At 39.5% G+C, this 25,030-nt stretch overlaps 1 protein-coding gene across 5 annotated transcripts in view; it reads left to right on the top strand.

The window, feature by feature from the left end:
* LOC142491497 (transient receptor potential cation channel subfamily V member 1-like) overlaps positions 1-23,994 on the top strand; it is a 48,555-nt gene extending 24,561 nt beyond the window's left edge. For all 5 annotated transcript variants that reach the window (XM_075594156.1, XM_075594157.1, XM_075594160.1 and 2 more), the window contains 11 exons: positions 729-1,027; positions 5,630-5,806; positions 6,876-7,034; positions 8,645-8,740; positions 10,049-10,119; positions 10,942-11,107; positions 13,098-13,164; positions 14,541-14,842; positions 16,686-16,813; positions 19,196-19,302; positions 22,222-23,994. In XM_075594156.1, the coding sequence (XP_075450271.1) occupies positions 729-1,027; positions 5,630-5,806; positions 6,876-7,034; positions 8,645-8,740; positions 10,049-10,119; positions 10,942-11,107; positions 13,098-13,164; positions 14,541-14,842; positions 16,686-16,813; positions 19,196-19,302; positions 22,222-22,343 (1,694 nt within the window). In that variant the 3' untranslated portion in view covers positions 22,344-23,994. The remainder of the gene's footprint in view (positions 1-728; positions 1,028-5,629; positions 5,807-6,875; positions 7,035-8,644; positions 8,741-10,048; positions 10,120-10,941; positions 11,108-13,097; positions 13,165-14,540; positions 14,843-16,685; positions 16,814-19,195; positions 19,303-22,221) is intronic.
* Positions 23,995-25,030: the final 1,036 nt, after the last annotated feature.

The raw sequence follows: 25,030 nt of genomic DNA, 5'->3' as shown, positions 1-25,030 counted from the left end.
TGTAACCAGGACCAAGTGATAAAAACATTGGCCATAGGTCTCTTCTTTCGCAATATTATAATAAGAGATGGCATGAGAAGAAGATATAATAAGCAACGAAGACATAAGTAGTTATACCAACGATTACTCAAAGCTAAATGATTACTGATTTCTTGGCTCATTAGAGAAGAAAGTGAATTAACGCTAGTGATGTCATGCGATTTCTATTGGACTAACTAAAATGTCTAAAGAAAAGCTTCTGGGAGAGAACTTTCTTTTCTTCGTGATGAAAAACTGGTGTTGCCTGAAAATTCTCAACATATGGAGTAATCACAGAGAAGACAAAAAACAAAGCGCCAACGCATGCGCGGAACGTGTCAGAGATCTACCTGCCTCTGTTTATCCAATTTGCTACATGTGCTGAATAAATGAACTTTTAACCTTATTATAGCACTCTAGCCCTTTCATTTTTGATTCTTGCTGTACACTGACGTTTTTTTTCTTTTTTTTTACCTTCAAAATATAGATTAGTTAGGTAAATCACACTTGAGTGGACTTGTCACAGCTATTGCATTAAACAGCACTATGTCGATATGTTATGCCTTTTTTATCCTCATGTAAGCTAGTGTTAAAACAACACAAGACATTACAATATCACATTTTATTGAAGTAAATCTTTTTTTTGTGACCGTAAAAGTTGAATAAGTGTTTCTCAATTTTATTTCTACAAATAAAATGCTTCTTTGCAGGAGAGCTCCCCCTCTCTTTGGCTGCCTGCACTAACCAGCCCAACATTGTTAATTATCTTCTACAAAACCCGCACCGGAATGCTGACCTCGCTGCCAGGGACAGCCATGGGAACACTGTCCTGCATGCTCTGGTCTTGGTGGCTGATAACACAGAGGAGAACACAAAAGTTATCGCCGATATGTATGATGATATCTTGAAAAAATCAGCGAAAATGAATCCACCAGTCTTACTGGAAGAACTTACCAATAGGGACGGTCTGACTCCTGTGAAATTGGCTGCAAAGGCTGGTAAAATTGAGGTTAGTATGTGTGTGAGTGTATGCGTGTTTGTGTGTGCATGTCATATATATATATAAATATAAATATATACTGTGTATATATATAAATATATATATATAAAAACAACAGGTATTACCAGATCTTCATCCGGAAAGAAGAGACAGCACACAGCCAAATTGAAATAACAATATATTAAGGTAACAAAGACTAAGGCACTACATCCGACGTTTCGGTCAGCTACACGTGACCTTCCTCAGGGATGTGCCTGAGGCACATCCCTGAGGAAGGTCACGTGTATCTGACCGAAAGTCGGATGTAGTGCCTTAGTTTTTGTTACCTTAATATATTGTTATCTCAACTTGGCTGTGTGCTGTCTCTTCTTTCCGGATGAAGATCTGGTAATACCTGTTGTTTCAATATCGCATATGGGATAAGCATCAGCATTTCATTGTTTACAGAGTGCCTGCTGCTTTGTTTCACCTATCTATATATCTATATCTATATATATATATATATATATATATATATATATATATATATATATATATAAAGCAGAAAATAGCTGTGTTAGTCCAGTTACTTACTAGAATTCCCTCCTACTGTCTCTATACGTTCCCCTACCTACCAATTAGATTGTAAGCTCCTCGGAGCAGGGACTCCTATTCCTTAATGTTACTCTTATGTCTGAAGCACTTATTCCCATGACCTGTTATTTATATTATTTGTTATTTATATGATTACAACATGTATTACTACTGTGAAGCGCTATGTATATTTATGGCACTATATAAATAAAGACATACAGGCATACCCCGCATTAACGTACGCAATGGGACCGGAGCATGTATGTAAAGGGAAAATGTACTTAAAGTGAAGCACTACCTTTTCCCCACTTATCGATGCATGTACTGTACTGCAATCTTCATATACGTGCATAACTGATGTAAATAACACATTTGTAACAGGCTCTATAGTCTCCCCGCTTGCACACAGCTTCAGTACAGGTAGGGAGCCGGTATTGCTGTTCAGGACGTGCTGACAGGCGCATGCGTGAGCTTCCGTTTTCCTATTGAGCGATATGTACTTACTCGCGAGTGTACTTAAAGTGAGTGTCCTTAAACCGGGGTATGCCTGTATAATACAATACAGTTGCAATAGTGCAGAATAAATGAGTTCTTCAGTATTATGTGATACCTTTTTTATTAGACTAACAATTTATGTCATAGGACAAGCTTTCGAGAGTTCTTCTCTCTTCCTCAGGTCAGTACTGGTTTACAAAGGAATCTATGGCTAAAACAGTGTTTTTCGTTCTACACTGTTTTAGCCATAGATTCCTTTGTAAATCAGTATTACCAACCTGAGGAAGAGAGGAGAACTCTCGAAAGCTTGTCCTATGACATAAATTGTTAGTCCAATAAAAAAGGTATCACCTAATACTGAAGAACATATATATATATATACATATATATATGTTCTTCAGTATTAGGTGATACCTTTTTTATATATAAATAATTGAAAACCACGCCAACTGTGATAAAAAAAATACTTAACTACAACTGTGCATTGAGTGAATCACATATAAATGGACGTATCTAGTGAAAGACCAGTGTAATAGACTATTGTATACCAAGTTGATGGATAGGAGGTTATGTGCATGTATTCTATGGCTCTAGATGTATAGATGATGAAAGGGAACAAACTAATAGCTCAAAAAGGAAAAAGTGGAAAACATTTGGATTTTGCAATATTGAAAAATAATTGTTAAACATTAAATAAAAAATTAAAAGGGAGAGATCCCGAAGAAGGTAAAATAGTTTGATCAAGAATAGATAGTAAAATATCAGCTAAACTCGTATGGCCGGCTTGATGGTGATGCCATCAGTGACTCTGCACCGAGGCCTGCGGTTATACAGGCCCCGTTCTCTCCCCCACAACAATTAAATTGATTGCGGGAGAGAGCGAGGTGCCTCTGTAACTCTCTTACATTCTCCGGTGGCATCTCCCAGCATCATCTACAGCAGGGCCCCATCACCATGACTTCGTGACGTCAAAAGACGTCGAGTTGTAATGACAATGTGACGTCACGTGACATCGCGATGCCATACGGCGTCACGTTGTCATGGCAACACGGCACCACAGGGCATCCCGTTGCCATGACAATGGCATCACACCACACGTTATCATGGCAATGCCAAACCATTTGACGTTGCAGACCCATGATGACAGGGTCCTGCAGGAGAGGATGCCGGGAGATGCCGCCAGAGAAGTTGAATCACCGCCATTTTTTTAAAACATTTTTTTAAACTTTTTTTTTTTTTTTTTTAAATTTATTTAATTAATTAACTGGCGCCCGGCCGGAGTCATCGCGGGCCGCACAGAGAGGCCAGGCGGGCCGTATGTTGTGCAGGCCTGCTTTATAGCCTTGGCCTGATTCAACTTATTGTATATTGTTTTACACTATGGAGCATGTGCTCTCCACATATATATATATATATATCAAAAAGCAGCAGCCAGCACTCCAAGCAACAAATGTAAAGTCAAGGTGCATGCTCCATAGAAATCAATATATAAACCCTGTCTTCCCATAAGAGAAGGCACAAAAGCAGCAACACTCAGATATAGCAAAAAGACATGTATTAGCAGTGACAAAACAGCACACTATAAACCCATAGTGTGCTGTTTTGTCACTGCTAATACATGTCATTTGGCTATATCTGAGTGTTGCTGCTTTTGTGCCTTCTCTTATGGGAAGACAGGGTTTATATATATATATATATATATATATATATATATATATATATATATATATATATATATAAACTGTAAATATTACTGTATGTTCATTTGCATGTACAGTAATATTTACAGTTGCTTTATGCTTTACTGTGGAGGGTTTTTCTCACTTTTTTTTACCCACCATCACCTTAACAGTAGTGGTATGTATATATATATATATATATATATATATATATATATATATATATATATATATATATATATATATATATATATATATATATATATATATATATATATATATATATATCTGTAAATATTACTGTATATTCATTTGCATGTCTTAGACAGGTCTGCAACCCTGTCTTTCACCATTATCACCCAGCACACAGCACTTCCACTGCAGCAAGGGATTCTGGGAAATGACATGCAAATGAGCACACAGTGCCACCTTTTATCTCAAGCTCACATTACGTGGACAACTCTTAGCCAATGTATGCTGCTTTAGACACAGCTTTTAAGCAAGGGCTTGGGAGATGCAAAGCCAGTAAACCCACTCACAGACATGTTTCAACCTTGATGGGTATCATCAGTGTGAGGTTGGCTTGCTGGCATTTGCTCAAATGCGATTAAGAGTTGGTAATCGCCACACTTATTAAGGTTATGGTGGGTAAAAAAAGTGACAAAAACCCTCCACAGTAAAGCATAAAGCAACTGTAAATATTACTGTATATTCATTTGCATGTCTTAGACAGGTCTGCAACCCTGTCTTTCACCATTATCGCCCAGCACACAGGACTTCCACTGCAGCAAGGGATTCTGGGAAATGACATGCAAATGAGCACACAGTGCCACCTTTTATCTCAAGCTCACATTACATGAACAACCCTTAGCCTTGCTTAAAAGCTGCGTCAAAAGCAGCATGCATTGGCTAAGGGTTGAAGAACTCATTTATTCTGCACTATCGCAACTGGACTAACACGTTTTCTGCTTTATATATATATATATAAATATATATATACAGTGGTTGACAAATCACCAAAAAATCTACTCGCCACACAAAAAAATCTACTCGCCACCTAGTACCAAACGTGTGCTGCTTGGGCCAATATTTACTCGCCCGGGGGTTAAATCCACTCGCCCGGGGCGAGCAAATGTATAGGTTTGTCGATAATATATATATATACACTGTGTGTGTGTATGTATACACACACACACACAGTATACCTCCTGGGTGTAAAGACTTAATGACTGAGGTCAAGGCAGTGAAAATCTGCCACATGATATTCTGAGTCAATGACATGAGGAAAGTCTCCTGTGAAATTCAGCTACGAACAACTTTTCCTTTTTAAAGTACTGTATGTGAAACAGAATTGATCAGATTAATAGCACACTTACCAGTAGTCTGAATAAAGATGACTTGTAGCAGGGAGAGGGTTCAGTATCCCTGATCAGTTAATTAAATAAGTAATAAAAGTAGCAATACTCCAAATAAAAAAAAGGGAGCTTTATTTAAATGATACAATACAAAATGCAACATTTTTGTCATACAATAGTACCATGGGAGCTAAACTTTAATCATGTACTGTAAATATAATTCATGGTTTTCTCCTTTAATTTAGTTAGTTATCACTTATTCAAAGTATAACAGAACCATTGTCCTTAAGTGTAAAATGAAGTTACCTGCTACTTTTGCAGTGCTAGAAGCTCCAAATACTACTAAGTAATAGGAAGAATAGTGCTTATCATGTACATATCATTTCAATATTGATGAAAGAGCTCAAATATACTAATTCTGGATACTATAGAGTGGTATTTGAACTTTTCTAGTGTCAAATTGCTATAATGTTCACTTGTGATGCATACAACATGCTAATTTCTTTCAGTTGTTTAAACACATCCTTCAGAGGGAAATCACTGAGCCGGGGTACAAGCACCTGTCTCGGAAGTTTACAGAGTGGACGTATGGCCCAGTGCATGCGTCTCTTTATGATATTTCATCTGTGGATACGTCCAGTAAGGATTCTGTTTTGGAAATTATTGTTTTCAAAAGTAATGCCAACGTGAGTACAAAATACCAACAGAATATGATATGATTACAGTACACTTAGCTAATATTACGAATGGGCAATCTTCTCAACACCATAGTCAAAGTTTAAAATCATCACTGATAACCCACTAAACACATTACAAATGACATATTCCTACAGCATGTTAAATCTATGTTATTACTTTTAGTTTATGCGACTCTTGACTCGTCCGTGACATAAAGGTGTGATTTTCTCCACCTGCATGTTCTACATCAGGTTTGCTGTCTTGTGTGCTGAGAGGCTAGCTCTGTCACTCTTATTTCAGCATTCTAAATCTCATTCTGAATGTTCCATAAGTGCTGTCTCATACATTCTTAACGAGCGGACAGTTTTGCATGTTCACACTGTATTGCAACAGATCTAATACAGAGTATTCTTCCTGGTATTGTCCAGGTAAATAAGAATTTCAATCAGATTTAGAACCATGCAGCTGATTATGACAGATCAATTATGATCATTCTTCCTAGTATTGTACAGGTTATTAAGAATTTTAATCAGTGTTAGGACATGTGAATTATGGTCATGCCTTGGAGGGACTCACAGGCTTACAATGCTTTGGCCAAAGTGTTAAACTAAATGACCCTTTTATTCAAGAGATACAGTATATAGGTATTTCACTGTATTTTTGCCATTGGATGTAGCACTGGGCTCTGTGTGTGTTTGTTTGTAGTATATATTGCCATGCCCAGTAGCACTCATTTTTGACATTTATATACATATATTTTGTGGTAACTTTTGGGGCTTAAATGAGCTTACTGGGTATCTGTGTGTTTGTATTTCATCATCCTCATGGAAAGACAAGCTTGCCCACATATTATTCCTTATATTATTATGACTGCTTGAACTAAGTACACTAAGCAGTGCTGATCTTTGTTCACACAATGGTTTGCAAACAACGCACATCGCTATATCATTGTTTTACATTATCCCTGCACACACAGCATTTCAATAAGCTCTGTCTGTACTTTCAATAGCACCTTGTACATGAGTAATACTGTGTATTGAAAGCATGGTCTCCTAACATTTCTTTTTGTGTCTGCAGAATCGACATAAAATGGTATTAGTGGAGCCGATCAATCAGATGCTGCAGGAAAAATGGGACACATATGCCAGCAAAGTATTTTATCTCAAGTTCCTGTTATACGTTGCTTACATGTGTATATTCACACTCACTGCTTATCACCGGCCACTTAGTGGGCAGGTAAGGATGGCCAAAGAGGGAGAAATGGGAGGAGGGCGAGGGTGTGAAACACAGAAAAAGAGAGGAAGAATGAATTTAAAAGAAAGCTACAGAATGTCCTGTTTTACCAGACAGTGCTAAGTGCTGGTTTACCAATGTCTGTAGAGATGCACACATTAGTAAAAAATTACTGTAAATTTTATATAACAGGGGCAAGCCTGTTAAAAACAGCTAGGACTGGTGGGTGTCAGCCAGTAAATAATGAGTCCCTGCCTAGAGGAAGCAGGAGGATTAATGAGCCCAGCTGGGTTTGTAAGGTTTAAAAGGCAGGCAGCGGGCAGCCCAGATTGTTACTGTTCCTGGACTGCAGAGGGACACTCGGGCTGATGGTTGTTACTATGCTGTATGATGTACAGCAGGGGTGCACAAAAAACAGGTAAGTAAGTTACAGAGGCCTCACGCATGCTCCCCGGCATTTAATTTAAATGCTTTGATGAAGATCGCGGGGTCTCTGTAAGCACCACCTCTCCCCCCACCCCCAGTTTGCGCACCCCTGATGTACCAGTATATAGACATTTGCTTGCTGGAGCTGTTTTTGAATTGCTGAACTTTGGCTGAATAAAAGCCTATGTTTACTTTTCCAACCCGCAAGTCTCCTGTCGTTACTTCTGCGTGCATCTACTACAATTACATAAAAAGCTTTTTATAAGCACAAAAACATTGTTTTCTTTTAAATAAAGAATCACAGATTACATTTTTAAAGCATCCCATTTCTCCAATATATTAGTTGTTCATGATAACCTGTCCTGATTAAGGTTTCCAGAAATGTGGTAGGTTTCATTAAAAAGAACAGAGAAAAATTGTCCCTGTCAAAGATTGTTTACCTTTCCAATCACCTTTGCCTAGACCAGTGGTTTCCAACCTTTTTTTGGTTAAGGAACTCTAAGTGAAATTCTGAGGAACCCCCAACCCTCTCTAATAGCAACTCTGTGATCAGCTGCATTATAAGTTCTTCTGTATGGGATACAGTTTTCAAATGACCAGAAAACTGCAGGGAACCCAATGGGGATGCCCGGGGAACCCAAGGGTTCCTAGGAACCCTGTTTGAAAAACACTGGCCTAAACAGCTGCTTTTGGAACAATCTGTGCATGATGTCCGTTTGAGCCTTTCACAAGCTTTTGATACCTTCAGCGCAGGAAAGGTCTGTGCAATTCACTATAGACCTCTCCAGCTGCTCTTTATTGCTGTAACAACAAGACACAAACCTAAATCCTGCAGGGAACCAACGCCGCAAACGTTTTAATAGTTAGCGGGTTTATAATCTATGTTCACTGACTGCAAACTAGACGTCACTTTTGCCTTGAACCTTGAAGCCTAGCAATGTATGACTAGCCCCTCAGGCAATGTAAATGGTAACCAAATAAATCTCATTTTAATTAGTAAAATCTAGACGCCTACTAGAACATTGGTGCTGCAGTTTGTTAGACTGGTGTCTGATGAGTGAAACTCCCATTACAAGCATGAGACTTAACAAGTGTGTTATTTCCATAAATCTCTGAGCTGATTGATGGCCCCAAAGATTCATAGACAGCTTTTCATTTGATGACAATTCAATTTTTTTTCTCTTTAGCCACCATTTCCTGTGGAAAATACAACAAAAGGCATTTTACGCCAGATTGGAGAAATCATTGTGATGCTTGGAGGAGTCTTTACCCTAATATGCCAGGTATGCAATAAAACGCCACTTTGTTTTTTTTATCACATCAATGATTTGTTTGCGACCAATGAGGTAATATCTGCATCGAAGAATGTAACCGTAGTTTAGCACACAGAATCAGATTGGCATAGATTTTATATACACAGTCTGAAAATCTATGCACTCTGTGAACAATTTGGGGCAATAAGAGTAAGCTAGTAATACTCATCTCCAGTGCCGCTTTATACATTAGGCCGACTAAGCACAGTGCCAAGGGCCTACGAACCTTTTAGGGCCTACAATATTTCACTTGAAAAAATACCTAAACAAAAAAAAAATCACAAAATAAGAGAAAAAAGCACATTTTTATTTAAAATGACGTCGAAGTATCGATACCTTTAAATATCGAAACAAAAGTATCAATGCCAAATATCGCTAGTATCGAAAGAAACAAGCAAACGATGAAATTAGCATAAAAATGAGTAATAATATTGTTCAGGCCTCTAGAAATAAAAGTGCCTAGGGCCTACAAAGGTCTTAAAACGGCCCTGCTTATCTCTCATAAACTTGAATACATTCCACTTTCCCAGTCTGCATCTATATAAATGTTGTCACGTCTGGTTTGGCAAAGAACATATGTCAGATTTTCATTTTGCTTTCCAGAGACAGGTTATAGGGGGTTAATAATGACAAAACCCCTTCATTGTACAAATTAAAGCAATTGCAAAATAAACATGACCATGTGTTCATGTCTTCCACAGGTCCTGGGTATTAAGTCTAAGAACAGGCACTCGCACGTTTCGCTTGAGAGAGTCTGTGCTGGGGCCGAAACGTCATTATTAGAATTATTTTACACTTTTATTTAAGTCCACTAGAGTTGCTTTTCTTGGAGTAAATAACTACGACTATAACCTTATAGGGATCACCTAACGGAGCACTCGTAGCAGCTATTCTAGTCTTCAGAGTGCTCTCTTCATTATCTTTGATGAACTCCATTTTATTACGTGGATTCCCTCGAGCTTCCTATCATGTAATAAAGTGGATAACAATCTGGCAGTGATATGCCCTCGTGTACTGTTCATTTGTACTGTATGTCACCAACAATAATCCTTGTCTGCAGCCTAATCACTGTATGACGTTATAATGCAGTGAATGAAACAGGATTGGGGGAATTGTGGGAGAGATGGGGTGAGTGAACCAGGTTTGGGGGAATTGTGGAAGAGATGCAATTACATTCATGGGCATTCTACTTTTGATGCGTATTTTGCGTTGTAGATGCTTTGGTGATTTTGTTAAAGTGTACCACACGGCGTTATTGTGTGTTTTTGTCCCCTGCAGGCTGTTTATTTCTGGAAGAGGCGGCCCACTTTACAAATTTTGATGATGGATGGCTATTTTGAGTTCCTCTTGTAAGTTGCAATAGATGTGTCTATTTCTAGTTATATTGCATTAATAATACATTGTAACACAGTAGCATACATAGGGCTACCCCACAAAAAGCCCCATTGACTTCAAAAGTGCGATCGTGCTGATCCGGCGCTGCCACTCTTTATAAAATGGGACCCATAGCAACATAGTAGATTATGTAGAAAAAACACATCTGTCCATCAAGTTCAACCTTCGTTATTGAATTTGTTTTCCGGCCAGAGATGGTTGGTTGCCAAGCAGGAGGAACGTACAAAAAACCCTACAAATACAGATGTAGCAAGACTTACTGTTTGTGTTGCCGTGGCTGCTTGCGACAACAGTGGCCTGGACGGAATAACGCTGTGGGGGGTACGATCTGGAAACATGGACCCTCCCCCCCCTAGCGTGAACACGGCAGACACTGTCCCCAGCACCGCGGCCGTTTGCCTTTTTGGGTTCATGGCGCTGGGGACAGTAAGTCTTGTTACATCTGTACCTATTTACTTCCTCACACAAACTAATAAGACGAGTTTGGCATGACATATTCCTCATGAATCCATGGTGAATATTACTAAGAATGTTATTATCCAAAAGGTTATCTTGAATATCATCTCTTAATAAACCTTTAAATAGCCCATATATTGTATGATCTAATGTTTTCATACTTGAAAAGCAAAGAAATAAAATTACACAAAACAGCAAATTATTCATGAAACTTTAGTGTTAAATTAAGTGTTCCCGCCATTTTCTTTTGGAAAAAGGTGGTTTCCTTCAGGAAGTGCAATTTCCATGATGTCTAGTAAGAACTTTCCTTATTTCCCTAGCTTGATCCAGGCGATCGTCCTGCTGTTCAGTGGGGTGGTTTACCTTGCAGGAAATGAAGGGTATGTACCCTTGATGGTTTTCGCCTTGGTGATTGGCTGGGTGAATATGTTGTACTATACCCGAGGCTTTCAGCAGACCGGAATCTACAGTGTCATGATACAGAAGGTAAGAGACACATAATGCTTGTTTCAATGATTAATGTCCAATATCTAACACAGGGGTGCACACACTTTTCAGTCTGCACCCCCTGCCTGCTCTCCCTCCCCTTCTCGCGCCCCCACCTTCCTTGTCTCCAACATCAAATGACGCTGCGGGGGTCACGTGACTCCTCTGCGTCATTTGACGCCACGTTGCCATGGCGACGCATCACCAAAGACAAGGTAAGGGAAGTTGCAAAGGCCTCACGCGATCCCCTGGAATTTAGTTTAAATGTCTTGAGGAAGAGTGCAGTGCCTCTGTAACTGCCACGCCCCCCTGGAAAATCTTGCACCCCCCCTGGTCTTAACACTTTAAAGAAGCACACCGAGTGACATTTTTTAAATAGGTTTGAAGCAGGGGGTCTCTGGTGCTAAACTATGTTAATTTCAGCTTTGGGGACCCACTACTTCCTGAGGTTCTTACCTCGGAAGGGGTTGCCAGTAACTGCCCAGGCGGGGCTATTTGGCTATCAAAATGGTAGCTTTAAAATGTTTTGTGTCCTGCTGGCTAAAGAAAGCCGTGATGTAATTTCTAGCAGCTTCCTATTGGCCCGCGGAACATTTAAACAGCAGAGAGATACCGCCACCCACTTCATGGGGGAGTATCTTGTGAAGTAGGGTGTCCCCTGAGCTGAAATTAACGTGGTTCAGCTTCGGAGACCCCCTGCTGCAAACGTATTAAAAATAAATAAATTGTCCCTGGGGGTGCCTCTTTATTTCCCCCGATATGCAGAACAAAACCGTGAAATAATTGTTTCTGCGTTACTTGTGATGTCACCACTAAGGACTTGATGCATCAGGAAACCTTGAAAACCTACAACTCAATTTCTATTTAACGACAAAAATACCTATTTAAAAATAATTCATTCCTTTCTGTTTCTGTAGCAAATATCTTTTGAAACTTGAATCCTATGAGTTCAATTCTTTTCTGCCAGACTGGCCTACAGTGTATTGATTGTGGCAGCAAATAGGTGAAAGATGCAGTCCCTGTCACTGGGTCCCAAAGGTTTCTCATTTTTACGAGTCTCTCCCAGAATAATTTGTTTATTTGTAATATTATATGATCATGGTATTTACAGCGACGGGGACCATTGCTCTTGCCTAAGTTAGTGAGGTTTTAATGTGCTGGTATTTTTTTTTTTTTTTAAACAAACAAACATGATTTCCGGGGCCACCAATAGAAAAATACAGCATTATCGCCCAATGATACTGCAGTTTTCTCTTGGCCTCTTAGTGAGGCTACTGTAAGCCCCTTATTGTTCTGCATCACAAGGATTCCTGTCTGGGAACTTAAACACTAATACTGTATGTCGGCAAGCAGACGGTTCTCAGAGCTGTACTGCACCGACACACTTTATTCGAGCAAATACCCAGTATGTACCTGGCAGATACCTGGAATGAGCCGCTCCTCACCTCTGACAAGCCCCGTTGCGTTTGCCTTCCCAGCCTGGGTTCATGCCTGGCTGACGGGCGGCTGATCTGTTAAATGATAATGATTAGGATTTAATAGGCTGCAATGCTTCGCGTGTCTACCAGATGGCATAAATTCATGAATTGTAATGCAGTATATATATACTGTGCAGTATTGCAGCCAGCGGGAATAAAATGCTTCAATCCCTGCCTGGAAAATACCTCAATGCACTCGGGCAGAAAACAGTCACAAACCTCAATACACCCGGGTATACCCGAATTCGTGGGACTTGCCGAGCTCGAATAAAGTGTGTCGCCAGTGTAAGTATTGCTGTTCAGCTCTGGGCGGACCTACTAAAATAAACAAAGCTCAATATAAAAAGAAAACTCAAACAGCAAACATTTGTGCTTTAATCATTTGCACTGTACAAATGGTGCCTTGTGTCTGTGAAAAAGACGCCATTTCCACTACTCATCTTTGCTCACCCTGTGGCTCATAGCATGTGATGTGCTTCTTAGTTACTATACTTGTCCCCTCTCTCTTTCAGACCATCCTCAGGGACATTCTCCGCTTCCTCTTTGTGTACTTAGTCTTCCTCTTTGGCTTTGCAGCAGGTAATATTTTTTTACTATAGTAAACACAGGGCTCTCACAGACAGGAAGGTTTATTATGATGAACTGTCATATAAGCCTTAAAAATGGAACCGCCTTTCAAATACTGTACATAACCACTTTTAGATTTACCCCTGAAAACTAACATGCAATCTCACCCTAAAGCCATTCACTGTGATAGATACTTTGTATAGGGTAAAAAAAAGCACTTGCTCTGCATTTCCTGTTAGTTTTCAGTAGAAGGAGTATCTGGTAGGTATTATTAGGTGGTTCTGGAAATCTTCATGGCGGGATCTCCCACGAACTGTCACTATATAAATCTTTATCCGAATAAGAGATAGGGGCGCTCATTCATATAGAAAGTGTCTTGAAACCATTTATTAAATATATAAGACTAATAAAGCACAATGTTTCGAGGTATTAACTCTTCCTCTCTTATTGGGATAAACCTGTACAGGGAAGGCTATTTATATGTGGATTTAATGATCACGAGTGTTGTGCATCTAACTACAGTAGTCATCAGATAATCAGTGTCCACTTATATGTATATTTTGAACCTGATGGTAACTCCACTCCTGGCACAGTATGCAACATTGGTTTAAACTACTATATAGCAAAGCACTACTACTCTACAAAGCTGCTTTCAGGTAAACAGAATAACAAAGACATTCTCTAGAGATAATCACTAGTCCTGCTGTTTTGGTTTTACCTCGAAAATGTGTTTATGCTTTGGTTTTACCTAAAGTGAGTGTTATTTGGTTCTGGTTTTGGATTATGGTGAAAATGTGAATTGGATTTTTAAAAAAAGAATGATCTTAAAATATGTCATTTGTAGCTATTTTTTTTTTGCTTCCTATATAAATATTTGTGTCATTTACAGTGTATTTATCAAAAATAATTATTACAATAAAAATAGGGTGGATTATTATAAAAAATAATAAGCAAACAAAAAATAATGCGGGTTATTATTGGTGACACTCTCCTGACTGAGTATATTATAGACACACATGTAGTGAGCCTGGTTAAATGATGTAATAATTCATCCTTTCCCACCTATCTGTACATCTGACAAGTCAGTGGTAGTGGTATATCTCTGTCCAACTTATAGGATATACAGTACTTTATGCCCCCAAGATAAACAAACAGTGATAATGCAACTGGAACTGACTGGGTATAGACACTGGCATTGAAACAAGTTGAATAGCATATGAATATATATTTATAACAAAGTGCCTTTACTCTATTACTTTGTTGTCTTGTTTTTTCCTTGGCCCTGGGTATGTGGGACCAAACCACAGTTCTGAAGGGCCCGGATGTTGCCTCACTAGTGTCACTGACCTCTTTATGGTATAACAAATTATATGTTTGTTCTGCTACAGCTTTGGTGACCCTTACTGTAGAAGCTCCCCAGGAGGCAGGAAATAGCACTAATGAAGAGCAAAGTGGATCAGGAACAGCGAACAGTGGACTTTATCTTACATCTTTGGAGCTATTCAAGTTTACTATTGGCATGGGGGACCTGGAATTCAATGAAAACCTGAAATTCAAGCACTTTTTCATGTTCCTGCTCATCCTATATGTGGTGCTCACCTACATCCTTCTTCTGAACATGCTCATTGCCTTGATGAATGAGACGGTCAACAAGGTCGCTAATGAGAGCAAGAGCATTTGGAAGCTGCAGGTGGGTTGACTGCAAAGATCAATGCTAATGTATGTACAGATAACATTGAGACTTCTGTTCTATGTCACCCATCTTCTTCCTCTCCCCCGTTCCTGTTTTGGAGTTTCCATTCTGACACATATATGGCTTATGTAAAAGAGTTGTCTCATGATTGATGACAGAAAACCATGCTGGGCTGCAAAACGGTGTAATTGTGTAATTTCACAAGCTGCACTGAGTGGAAACCACGCTCTTCACTTCAAATGTGTCTCCCTGAGCTGAGAAACCACAGAGAGAGGAAGGAAGCAGAGCTGAGGCAGACACAGCGACAGAGATGAGGCGGTGATGGGTTGTTGCAGTGCAACAGCCACAGAACACAAACACAAGCACATACAAGAAAAGATCATTTTTTAATGTCAAATGTCCTCAATACGTAGTGCTTGTGTATTCTGTGATCAAGGCTCTCACTAGTGATTATCCCCTGTAGGAATTCATTAAAAGTATTGTTAATTTATAAGGGAGAGGGTGTAGCCAGGTGATTAAATAGGTATTATTCTAATTGGGAAATCCCACTTTAAGATCTGTGGCTAGTTTTGTGTCTGTGCCTCAGGTAACAGTATTCAACATACTGTGAAGCTGCTTTTCTGTTTTTGACAATATTTTTGTCTCATTTATTTGAATGCAGCTAAACTCATCTTCAGCATTTAGAAGATGCTTCACGGTATTTTGAATTGGGGCCCTAGAAATAAAATCGGTTGGGATGATATTCATTTGATCTAGAAAGTCTGTTAAACAGAATATTCCAATTCTGTAAATACAGTGTACATTATCAGTACATAATCTTATTAGTACTAATACAGTACAGGCCGCAGTATAATGAGGGAAGGACTACAGTGGCATACAGTATACTGTATGTAGCATAAGCACCAAATACAATTTGTCATATGCAGATAGAAAGGGGCATCTCTGATTATACTGATACAGACGCTCAAGTCACTTTTTCCTGTAACACAAATTTTTAACATATTTCTGATGCAATTTATTTAAGTTCCATGTGGTTGTCTCACACTTCAGTTTTTATAAGAGCAGGTCACCAGAGCTCAAGTGTTTCACATTCACGCCTTGCCTATCTTAGCTGATATTAAAATGGAAACTATATAAGATAGATTTTCTTCTGAAAATAACCGATTACCCTTAATACAGTGGCATAGGACAATCACATGTAGGATGTTTTATTTTTCAAAGAATTCCCTGTATAAGTCTTTCTCTGACATTTTCATCATCATTACAGCATTGGTCAGTGTTGGGTATTTGAAGGCATTATGGTCCTTAGCAGATCACATTTGATACAGCGCCACAAATTATCCAACAGAATTCTATTTCATAATTATTTTACTTATATTAGTAACATGAATTGTGGAGAAGATCCTGCAATTAACAGATAGTGTCTATTCTCATGTTCATCTGGTAATCTATAGTTAAAGGTGGTGTTCAGCGCATTGAAACAAAAATTAGGGGGGAAAAACATGAGAGAAAAGTCTCTATGTAGAGCCAGCACAAAATAGTAAAAATGGTAATAAAACAGAATTTACCAATAGGAGATGCAAAATAGAGTTCGACTCATACAAATCTTAATGTAGTGTCTTCTTTTTATTGAAGGAACATTGGCGAGGGCAATGTTTCATGTCCCATACGGACCTTTCATCGGGTCAAGTGAATGGGCCTTAAGGCGTCTTTTGGCATATCACCACTTCATAAATAGGGCTCTTAATGTGTCTGTAGTGCGGGACTGCAAACTGCAAGCAAGGAGTAAAGCCTGTACATATTATGTTGGTAATCCCTTAATACGGTTCTTATTCGACAGAGAGCTGCCACAATCCTGGACATCGAGTGGTTTTTTCAAAGATTCCTTAGGAAGAAGTGGAAAACTGGGCACTTAGTCACTGTCGGGAAAACTCCTGACGGCAAACCTGATGAGCGATTGTGCTTCAGGTAAGAAAAGCTTATGGACCCTGACAAGCATAAAAAATGAGGAGCGACTTCAACCAATCAGCTGTGCACATTGGTTAATTGGGGTTAACAGACCGTTTTGATGGTACCATTGGGATCAGGTATTCAGTTTGGGTTCACAAAGATTATTGTCACTAATATATATATCACAAAAAGTAGTCTCAGAAGATCACAAAATGACGAGAAAATTAACCAGCTACAGTATATTGAGATACTTGCTATCACAGATAACATTATCTAACTCAGGGATTTTCATTGTGGCTTTTTTGTCCCCACTAACCTCTGTAATAATTAGAAATGGACGAATGTGTAAAAATTCTGTCAGCAAATTCTTCGCTGTATTTTTGACACAACTCGATTTGCGACGAATATTCAAATGTGAAGATGGTACGCAGATGTAGCCAGACTTACTGTCCCCAGCACCGCGGACCAACTTCAAGCCTATGTAAAAAAAAAAAAGCGCGTGAATTGGTCCTGTAAGAGCTGCTCAGGGGGACACAGAGAGACTGCTTCTCTCTTGGACTTCTGGAAAACAGCTCTTATAGGCCGGTAGCTGGATTGGTAGGATTAATGCTGTGGTGGTCCAACTCAGAAGCAGGAGCCCCCGCAGAGTTAATCCTCCTGGGCCACTTTCTGTTTTTGGGGGCGTGGTCGCACGCGGCCTCCTGCAGTCTGGCAGCGGCGTGAGAGTGCGGCAACGAGGAATGTAAGTCTGGCTACATCTGTACATTAAATTTGATCAAGTGTATGCAATTCCCCAGCAGCCACCATTTGCACATTTCATTTGACCTGAAATTCGATTCACCCAGAAGATCCAGACTCTAAAGTATGGGTTTTTCGGAAGAGTGTCCTATTTTTACTAGTGTGCCAAAATAGGACTCTCCCTCACCCACCCCATAATTCAGGGTGAGGAACTTCTGAACGAAGCAAATCATGGTGGCCAGAGGTATTGCATACATTCGAACGAAGGTAGGCAAATGTCCCTTTTTGAAACCAAGCTGCAAAGATTTGTGCGTGCGAATAAACGCCTCATTCGCAACCAAATCGAATGTCTGCTAATAATTCACCCATCTCTTCTAATAATCAAGAGCTGAGCTCCCCTAATGGATATTAAGGTAGAATAATCATAGTGCTGTTCTTTTACAGTGAGAATTATCCATTGCCATTGACATGATCTGCTGCTTTGATATTTTTAATACAGTGGTTTCCAACCTTTCTTTTAATTAAGGAAGCTAAGGGAAAATCTGAAGAACCCCCAACCCTCTCCAATAGCAACTTTGTGATCAGATGCATTGTAAATTCTTCTGTATTTGATAACATTTTCAAATGACCAGAAAATTGCAGGGAACACTCTGGGGATGCACGGGGAACGCAGAAAAACACTGCATTAATAGAACATTGGGTGTTAAAATGCGCATTGATATTGTGTTGATGCTTCTGCATATTTTGTTACACCCAAGCACTAGTCCTGTACATATTATGATGTCTGAAAGTATTTTTGTGTTTGGTGAGCTTGCCAAGAAGGATACATTGTACACATGCAGTCAGCTGTGGGATGAAATACTTCACTGCACTCTGGTCAAAGATAAAAGTTGAACCCATACATTTTGATTTCACAACCACAGCACCATTTTTCAGACCCTAAACAATAAATGTATACACCCGTAAACCCAATATTTGGTATACCAAATACATTTACGTATTTTTATAATCATGTTAATTGTCAATTACGGAATATGAATGGCAGTAATAAAACATACATTTTAATCTTCATTCCATAATTTTAAAAAAAGTGCACTTTCTGTAGTTACCAGGAATTACTGCAGTTCTAGGATCAGAAATTGTTAACTGGATCCTGGTGAACTAAACAATTTATTTTTGTTCCTGTTCTGCTCTTCTTCAACAGTGTGAATGGTTTAAAAAGCCAACAGTTCTTTAAGAAGTCCAAAAATCAACAATACACGGCTTGCGCAGAAAATAATCATTTTTTTCAATATTTGTTGTGAAACCTTTTCCTCTATATTTGTTGTGTGACCTATATTGTTGATTTTCGACTGTGTCTGGCCACACGGAGTAGATGTTTGCACCCTTGATGTACCTACTTTTACTGCTACTTTTTTGCAGTTCTTTTAGAAGGAAATGCCAGAAAAATGGAAGAGATAAACCTGATGAGAGAACCCATTTCATATTGTAAACTCTTTTTACAACATGGACGAGTAGTATAACTAAGGAACTTGATCAATATTTAATAGTACTCAAGTTAAGGATCAGTACTGTACCTTTTCAGACCTTTTAGTGTTCACTTAAAAAAACATACTTCAAACATACTAAATACAGTACCTGTTTCTTACTTCTGTGCCTTAGCGTAGAGGAAATGCTCTGGGGATCATGGAAGCAGAATCTATTCAACCTTAATGAGGAGCCAGGTGACATGAATGAAGCAAAACTCGCGATTGACAACAATTCCAAAGGTAAGACTCAGAACATTAAGACAGGATAGGTATAATTCCATTAGTGGACTTAAACTTTTTAATTACATACATTTTATGTTAGCTACTACTCTGTTAATCCTCTACTCATTGTTAAAGCTGCTAGTGCATAGTAACCATTATGGCTTTGATAGTTTCCCATGCATGCAGAGGATCTGTCCCGATCAGCTGCATGAAAGAACAATTCTTTCATGCAGCTGGTTGTGACAGATCCAATGCGATCATTCTTCCTCTAACTACAGAGGTAAATAAGAATTTTAATCAGTTAATGTTAGGATCTGCAATATTTGGTTATGCCTTGAAGTGGCTTGCAGGCTTAAAATGCTTTGGCCAAAGGGTTTAACTAAACTACACTTTTTTCAAGAGATATATAGCATTTTACTGTATATTTTTGTCATATTGGATGTAGCTTTGGGCTTCTTTGTTTTTTGTTATATGGATACACTAATTGTCAGTTTTCAAAGCTGCCTTTAATTAGTAATCTCCATAGAGCTTTATGGCAATATTTATTAATCAGTCTTCCAACATAAAAGATCTTCTGATGCTGGAAGAAACCTTGAGGCCCGTTCAATTCACGATCAGTCTGCTGCATTACCCGGCTTGTAAAGACAAACCCAGGTTATATAGAAACACCTTTGCAAAAATCAATTTAATGCCTTAGAAACAGGCTTGAGCTGTAAATCGTTCCCCAAAGAGAGACAGTGGGAGGTAGAAAAGGGTGATTCAAGTAACGTCTGACACTGTACCCACATGCTGCAAGTTGACAACTCGCAGTAGAAAGGGTAGAAGTCCGTAGCAATTCCGTATAAAGACAAGGGTGTGATTAGGGGAAAGCATTTTTTTTGGTTCTCTCTTATGCTAGTAGAAACAAATGGGGATGTAACTCCCACCCAGCTGGGGTAGGACACACTTTCAGCAAATCAGGATCCAGTCAAAGAGGACAAGATCTCTTCTCCCAGTTTTAAATGACTTTTCTGGTACATCTTGAAACAATATAGCGTGCCTTTAACCCATCGTAATGCAAGCCAAATGATAGTTTAGCTGACTGTGCCTAATGGTGCATCACGTGCACTTGGCCAGTGAGTAAGAAGCAGATATGGGCTTAGTTATTCATGAACATGTATAAAACTTGCCCTCTGCTTTTGGCAAAGAAGGTTGGGTAGCCGTGTTGTTCCTTTCTTCCATGTGGTAACAAAGGAGGGAGAAGTACCTTTTATTGGGCCAATAACATACAGTATCAACTACTTGTTAGTCCAATTAAAGGTATCATTCCACCTACTCCCTCTCCCTCTGCTTTTGGGTTTTCTCAAGCAAGCAGATTGAAGGAGGCACACGGGAATCAAAAGCAAAAAGCTTACACTGTTTATTAACGTAACGTGACACCATGTCTCCCTGTCACCTAGTACCTCAGTGCAGGTTTCACATGAGCGGCAAGCGTGCGTGACGTCACATGCTCGCACGCCGCCACTATAATCGTGGCCGTAAGTGGCTTTTGGTTTCTGAATTACGCTGAATGTGTACACTGCTCAACTTTGCCATGAGCTCCTGTGTGCTTTGCCTGTTCATGAGCCCACTGTGTGCTCTTCTGTGCCTCATTGCCTGTACTGTGAGTGTTGTAGCTCTGTTTCAGCAGTGAGGCCAGCTTTTTCTAGCCCTCATGGTATTGAGAACTTTTGGGCTTAGCTTTTTGGTGTTGACCATTTGCACCCTGTCCAGACATGCTGAGCCTTTGCTTGCTATTTTAGTGCTGAGCTCTCCCTTTGTCTCATCAAGTGTCTGGTCTCTGCTTTCGTCTTTGGCAGATCTTTACTAGGAAGGCCATAAGTCTCTGTAACATTTCTCTGCTTTAAGATGCTAAAGACGTTGAACTTCGAGTACGGTTGCTAAACCATAGTCTAGAATACCAAATCCCCAAATTATGCTTTGATCAGCATTTTTAGGTGACTTTTCCTTGAAGTTTTACTGTCACACATGCTGTTATTCATGTGGGTTTACTTCCACTTAGCTGGTTTGATAGACGACACAAGCCTTATCTCAACCTTTGGTTAGGAAGACACTGTATTTGTGGCTTTACAAAAAGTACACAGTGGCCTCAAATATTTGTCTGCTACGCTTCTTTAGTCCAGAATATTACTCTGCTATACTCCTAGGGTTATGTCCATAGCTTGGTCCATAGACAGGTGACTGGTATTAGAAGTATAATGCATTTTTTAGAGGCTGCTAAATCTTGATTCGCTGAAAGTTTGTCCTACCCCAGCTGGTTGGAGCTTAAACCCTCATTTGTTTGTACTGACATGGAAGGACTAGAGGGGGGGAAAAAAACATTTATTCCCGGAACCTGTCTGCAAAAAAAAGGGAAGTGTTCATATAATTAAGGAACACCATAGCATGCAAGCTGTTAGCAGTCAACCTCCATGATTTGTTTACCTGAGTTTTGGGCACTAATGTGAAATGATAGCCCTGGATCAGGGTCAGTCTAATAGCAGGAGATCCCTGGTCCAGGAGATATAAGAAGTCATTTCCAAACAACCCAGTGAAATAAAAATAACCATGGGCAATGTTATTGAATTAGGTAAAGGTCTATGTGACAGGTGGGATTCCCTTCAGTGATTGGGACTTGGCTGGTCTGTATCTGCTGACCCAGGGCATAGTGGGAATCTGTGAAACCCATGGCTCAAGTAAGTGGCAACATAAGGCAATTGTTTTTGATTTTTTTTTTCTTGAATAACACTGAGAGGTAATATTTATGGTAACCAACTTTCCGATTCACTGAGGGAAGGGGACTTAATATATTTCTTTTCAGTTGTCCTTAAGATATGTCCTTAGATAAAACATTTCAGAGGTGTTCTATCACTGTACAGATATATTTTTTGACACCTATACGTCTTATCTCATGTATAGGCTGGAGCCACTTGATTCGCCAAGTACAGGAAAAAGCAGCAAAAGAGGAGGAGCAAATGCCTTTGAATTCCGTATCTACCAGTCCGTCAGATGCCGGGCGAACACTTAACCAAATGGCATGAGCAGGAGAAATGCAGTATTTAGTGACAACGTGTCTACTCGTGTCAACCAACGATTTAAGAGATTCCAGAACCACCCTAAACTTACGTCTTTATAATTAAATTGATGTTGGGATTGTTGTGTTGCTTGTTAGTGGGTTTAAGCGATGTAAAATCCTCATTCAGTGATTATCGCTTTCTGGAAACCACATGAAGGTTTCTTTGTATTGTGACATCATGATCCTGCACTTCATTGGACCTATATTAACATATTCACTGCTGGTGAAGGAAGTTTAGCCATTGCCCATGCTAGCATGATGTGTTTTGACATTGTAAAATACTGTGCAATATCTTCATTGCCAAAAGAGCCTACACTTCATAAGCAGCAACCTCTTCCCCCTTTCTGGCCGCCAGTTTATTTAAATAACTGTAGGGGGGCCTCCCAGAGATTAACCCTGTTAAACCCAGCCTTATTTGGGAAACAAAAATTGCTGTTGGCAACCTCACTGCAGCAAAACAATGAGTAAGAGGAATTGTGTGGTCATGGCTGGAAGCTTCAAATGCTAGTACCAACTAAGGTACATTTTCAGTGAACTGGGGACTTCTGGTGGTATGACTGGGGCAGTCCTGTTTCAGAAGACTATGGTTTTTCAGTTAATATAACTTCCCAATGGGACTGAAAGCACTTCACAATTACAGTATAGTGCGCAGTATGCAGCACATAGGATTGTTACAGACACACAGTCCCTGCCCTGTAGAGCTTACAATCAATTGTTGTTGGTGCCTGAGGCACAGGGAGATATAGTCACTTGCCCAAGGTCACATGGAGCTGACACTGGGATTTAAACCAAGTGCCCTGATGCAAACTCAGTGTCATTTTTTCAAAGTTGGAGCCTTCACTCGCTGAGCCACTGCCTTTATTTAAAAAGCAAAAGCATTGGATGGGGAGGTTGCTGATTTAACATCTTTGCTGTCATGTAGGCCACTCTGGCAGCCAAAAATATAAATGTCACCATCTACAAATGTGTAAAATCAGTGCCATATTTCAATGCCATGTGTAAAATCTCAATACTACATCTGTAGCTTTGCCTTAAAAAGTTCTGTGTGCCTGTGTAGCCGTGACATTTATATGGACTCGGGTTTATTGTCATTCCAATGCTTTTTTTAAATCAGATTTTGGTTTAAATAAACTATGCAGTTGGATTACAAATTGTCTAAACGTTAGTAGATAAAAAATTGTGCCAGTTATGTTGATAAAACAGTTCTTTTTGAGACAACTTGCATAACCTTTTTCATATCACTTTAGGTCATATTTGCTAAGAAACACTAAGCTATATATACTAAGCTATATATACTAAGCACCTTGCAGTCTATTCTATTGAACGCATTATAATATGCTTTACGTAAAATACAGTCCTATATCCTTCACTTCATACACCTGTAAATACGAATATAGGATAAGTATCTGTCATCTAAATTTAGCATAAGTTGAACTTGATGGACATACAGTACTATATGTCTTTTTTTGAACCTCATCTACTATGTAACGGTGAATTAATGGAGAAGCTTTTTATTTTTTCTTATGATTTTTTTAAATGGGACTCTTTATTTGTTTGCTCGGACTATATTTCTTTATATATTGCTATGTACTATAATAAATATTATTGGTATATAATTATGATGTTGCCTTTTGAATAATTATATCTTTACTAAAATGGGTATGTCTGTGCAGCTGGGGAGCACAGAGATGAGCTTTGATTAGCTTATCAGATGTTTTCATGATCAGAGTCTTTACTCTTCAGGGATCATAATATAGAAACTAAAATGGCAAAGTTAATGTCCTATACTAATGTAGCAGGCCTATAGCAAATGTTATTTTAACTAAAGTGACCATCAAAGGGTTAACTCCAGATTTAGGGTTCTATTTTATATATAATACGGCCATTCGTGTAATGCATTACCCAATAGGGGCCCAATTAAAGGGTGGGGCCTGAGCTAGGTTATAAGACAAGTCCCCATGGATGTATCAAGGAACCAAGTGGAAGGAAGTTTGCCTGAAGTGGCTCAATTAGGTCACTGACAGGAAGGGATAGCCATTCTGGGGGCCCAACAGCAGCCATGAGAAGCTCACATCAAGGGAGAAACAGAGTCAACGGACCAGTGAACACAGTGGGGACCTGAAGGAGAGGCTACTGCTGCATTTTGTAGATGTTGAGGGTCCCCTCCAACAGTGCTCAAACTCCTGATCACGTCCTGACTGGAATCCGCTGCTCCCACTGCCACATGCACTCGTGCATACTCCGTGCACTCGTGCATACTCCGCAATCCTTGGAAGAACCAGAAAGCACCCAGATCTGATCTCATGATGCCCCCCCCCCCCTAAAGGCTCCTCTTAGCCCCACCTCTTCCACAACCTTTATCATTGGCTGATATTATGTCATTAATAGTCAAATATCCATAGTTTATTGAAGAGGAACCTGCCGGGGCAGTGCGAGTGTGTGGGTCTGATCACACAGTGGGTTACATATGTTAAATATCCCTGGCTGCAGTGGAATCACTGTATGCTAAAAGATAATGCGGAAAGACAGGTTTCAGACTTGTCTGAAACATGCAAATATACCTAAAAGTGGTATCTTTACTGTATGATGAAGGGTTTTTCTCACTTTTGGAGCTGTGCCCCCCTGCCTGCTCCCCCTTGCTCTCACGCCCCC

The sequence above is a fragment of the Ascaphus truei genome, chromosome 3 (assembly GCF_040206685.1).
Source record: "Ascaphus truei isolate aAscTru1 chromosome 3, aAscTru1.hap1, whole genome shotgun sequence".
Classification (NCBI taxonomy): Eukaryota; Metazoa; Chordata; class Amphibia; order Anura; family Ascaphidae; genus Ascaphus; species Ascaphus truei.
Note: the sequence above shows the minus strand (reverse complement) of the source record. Positions and strands in the feature narration are given on the sequence as shown.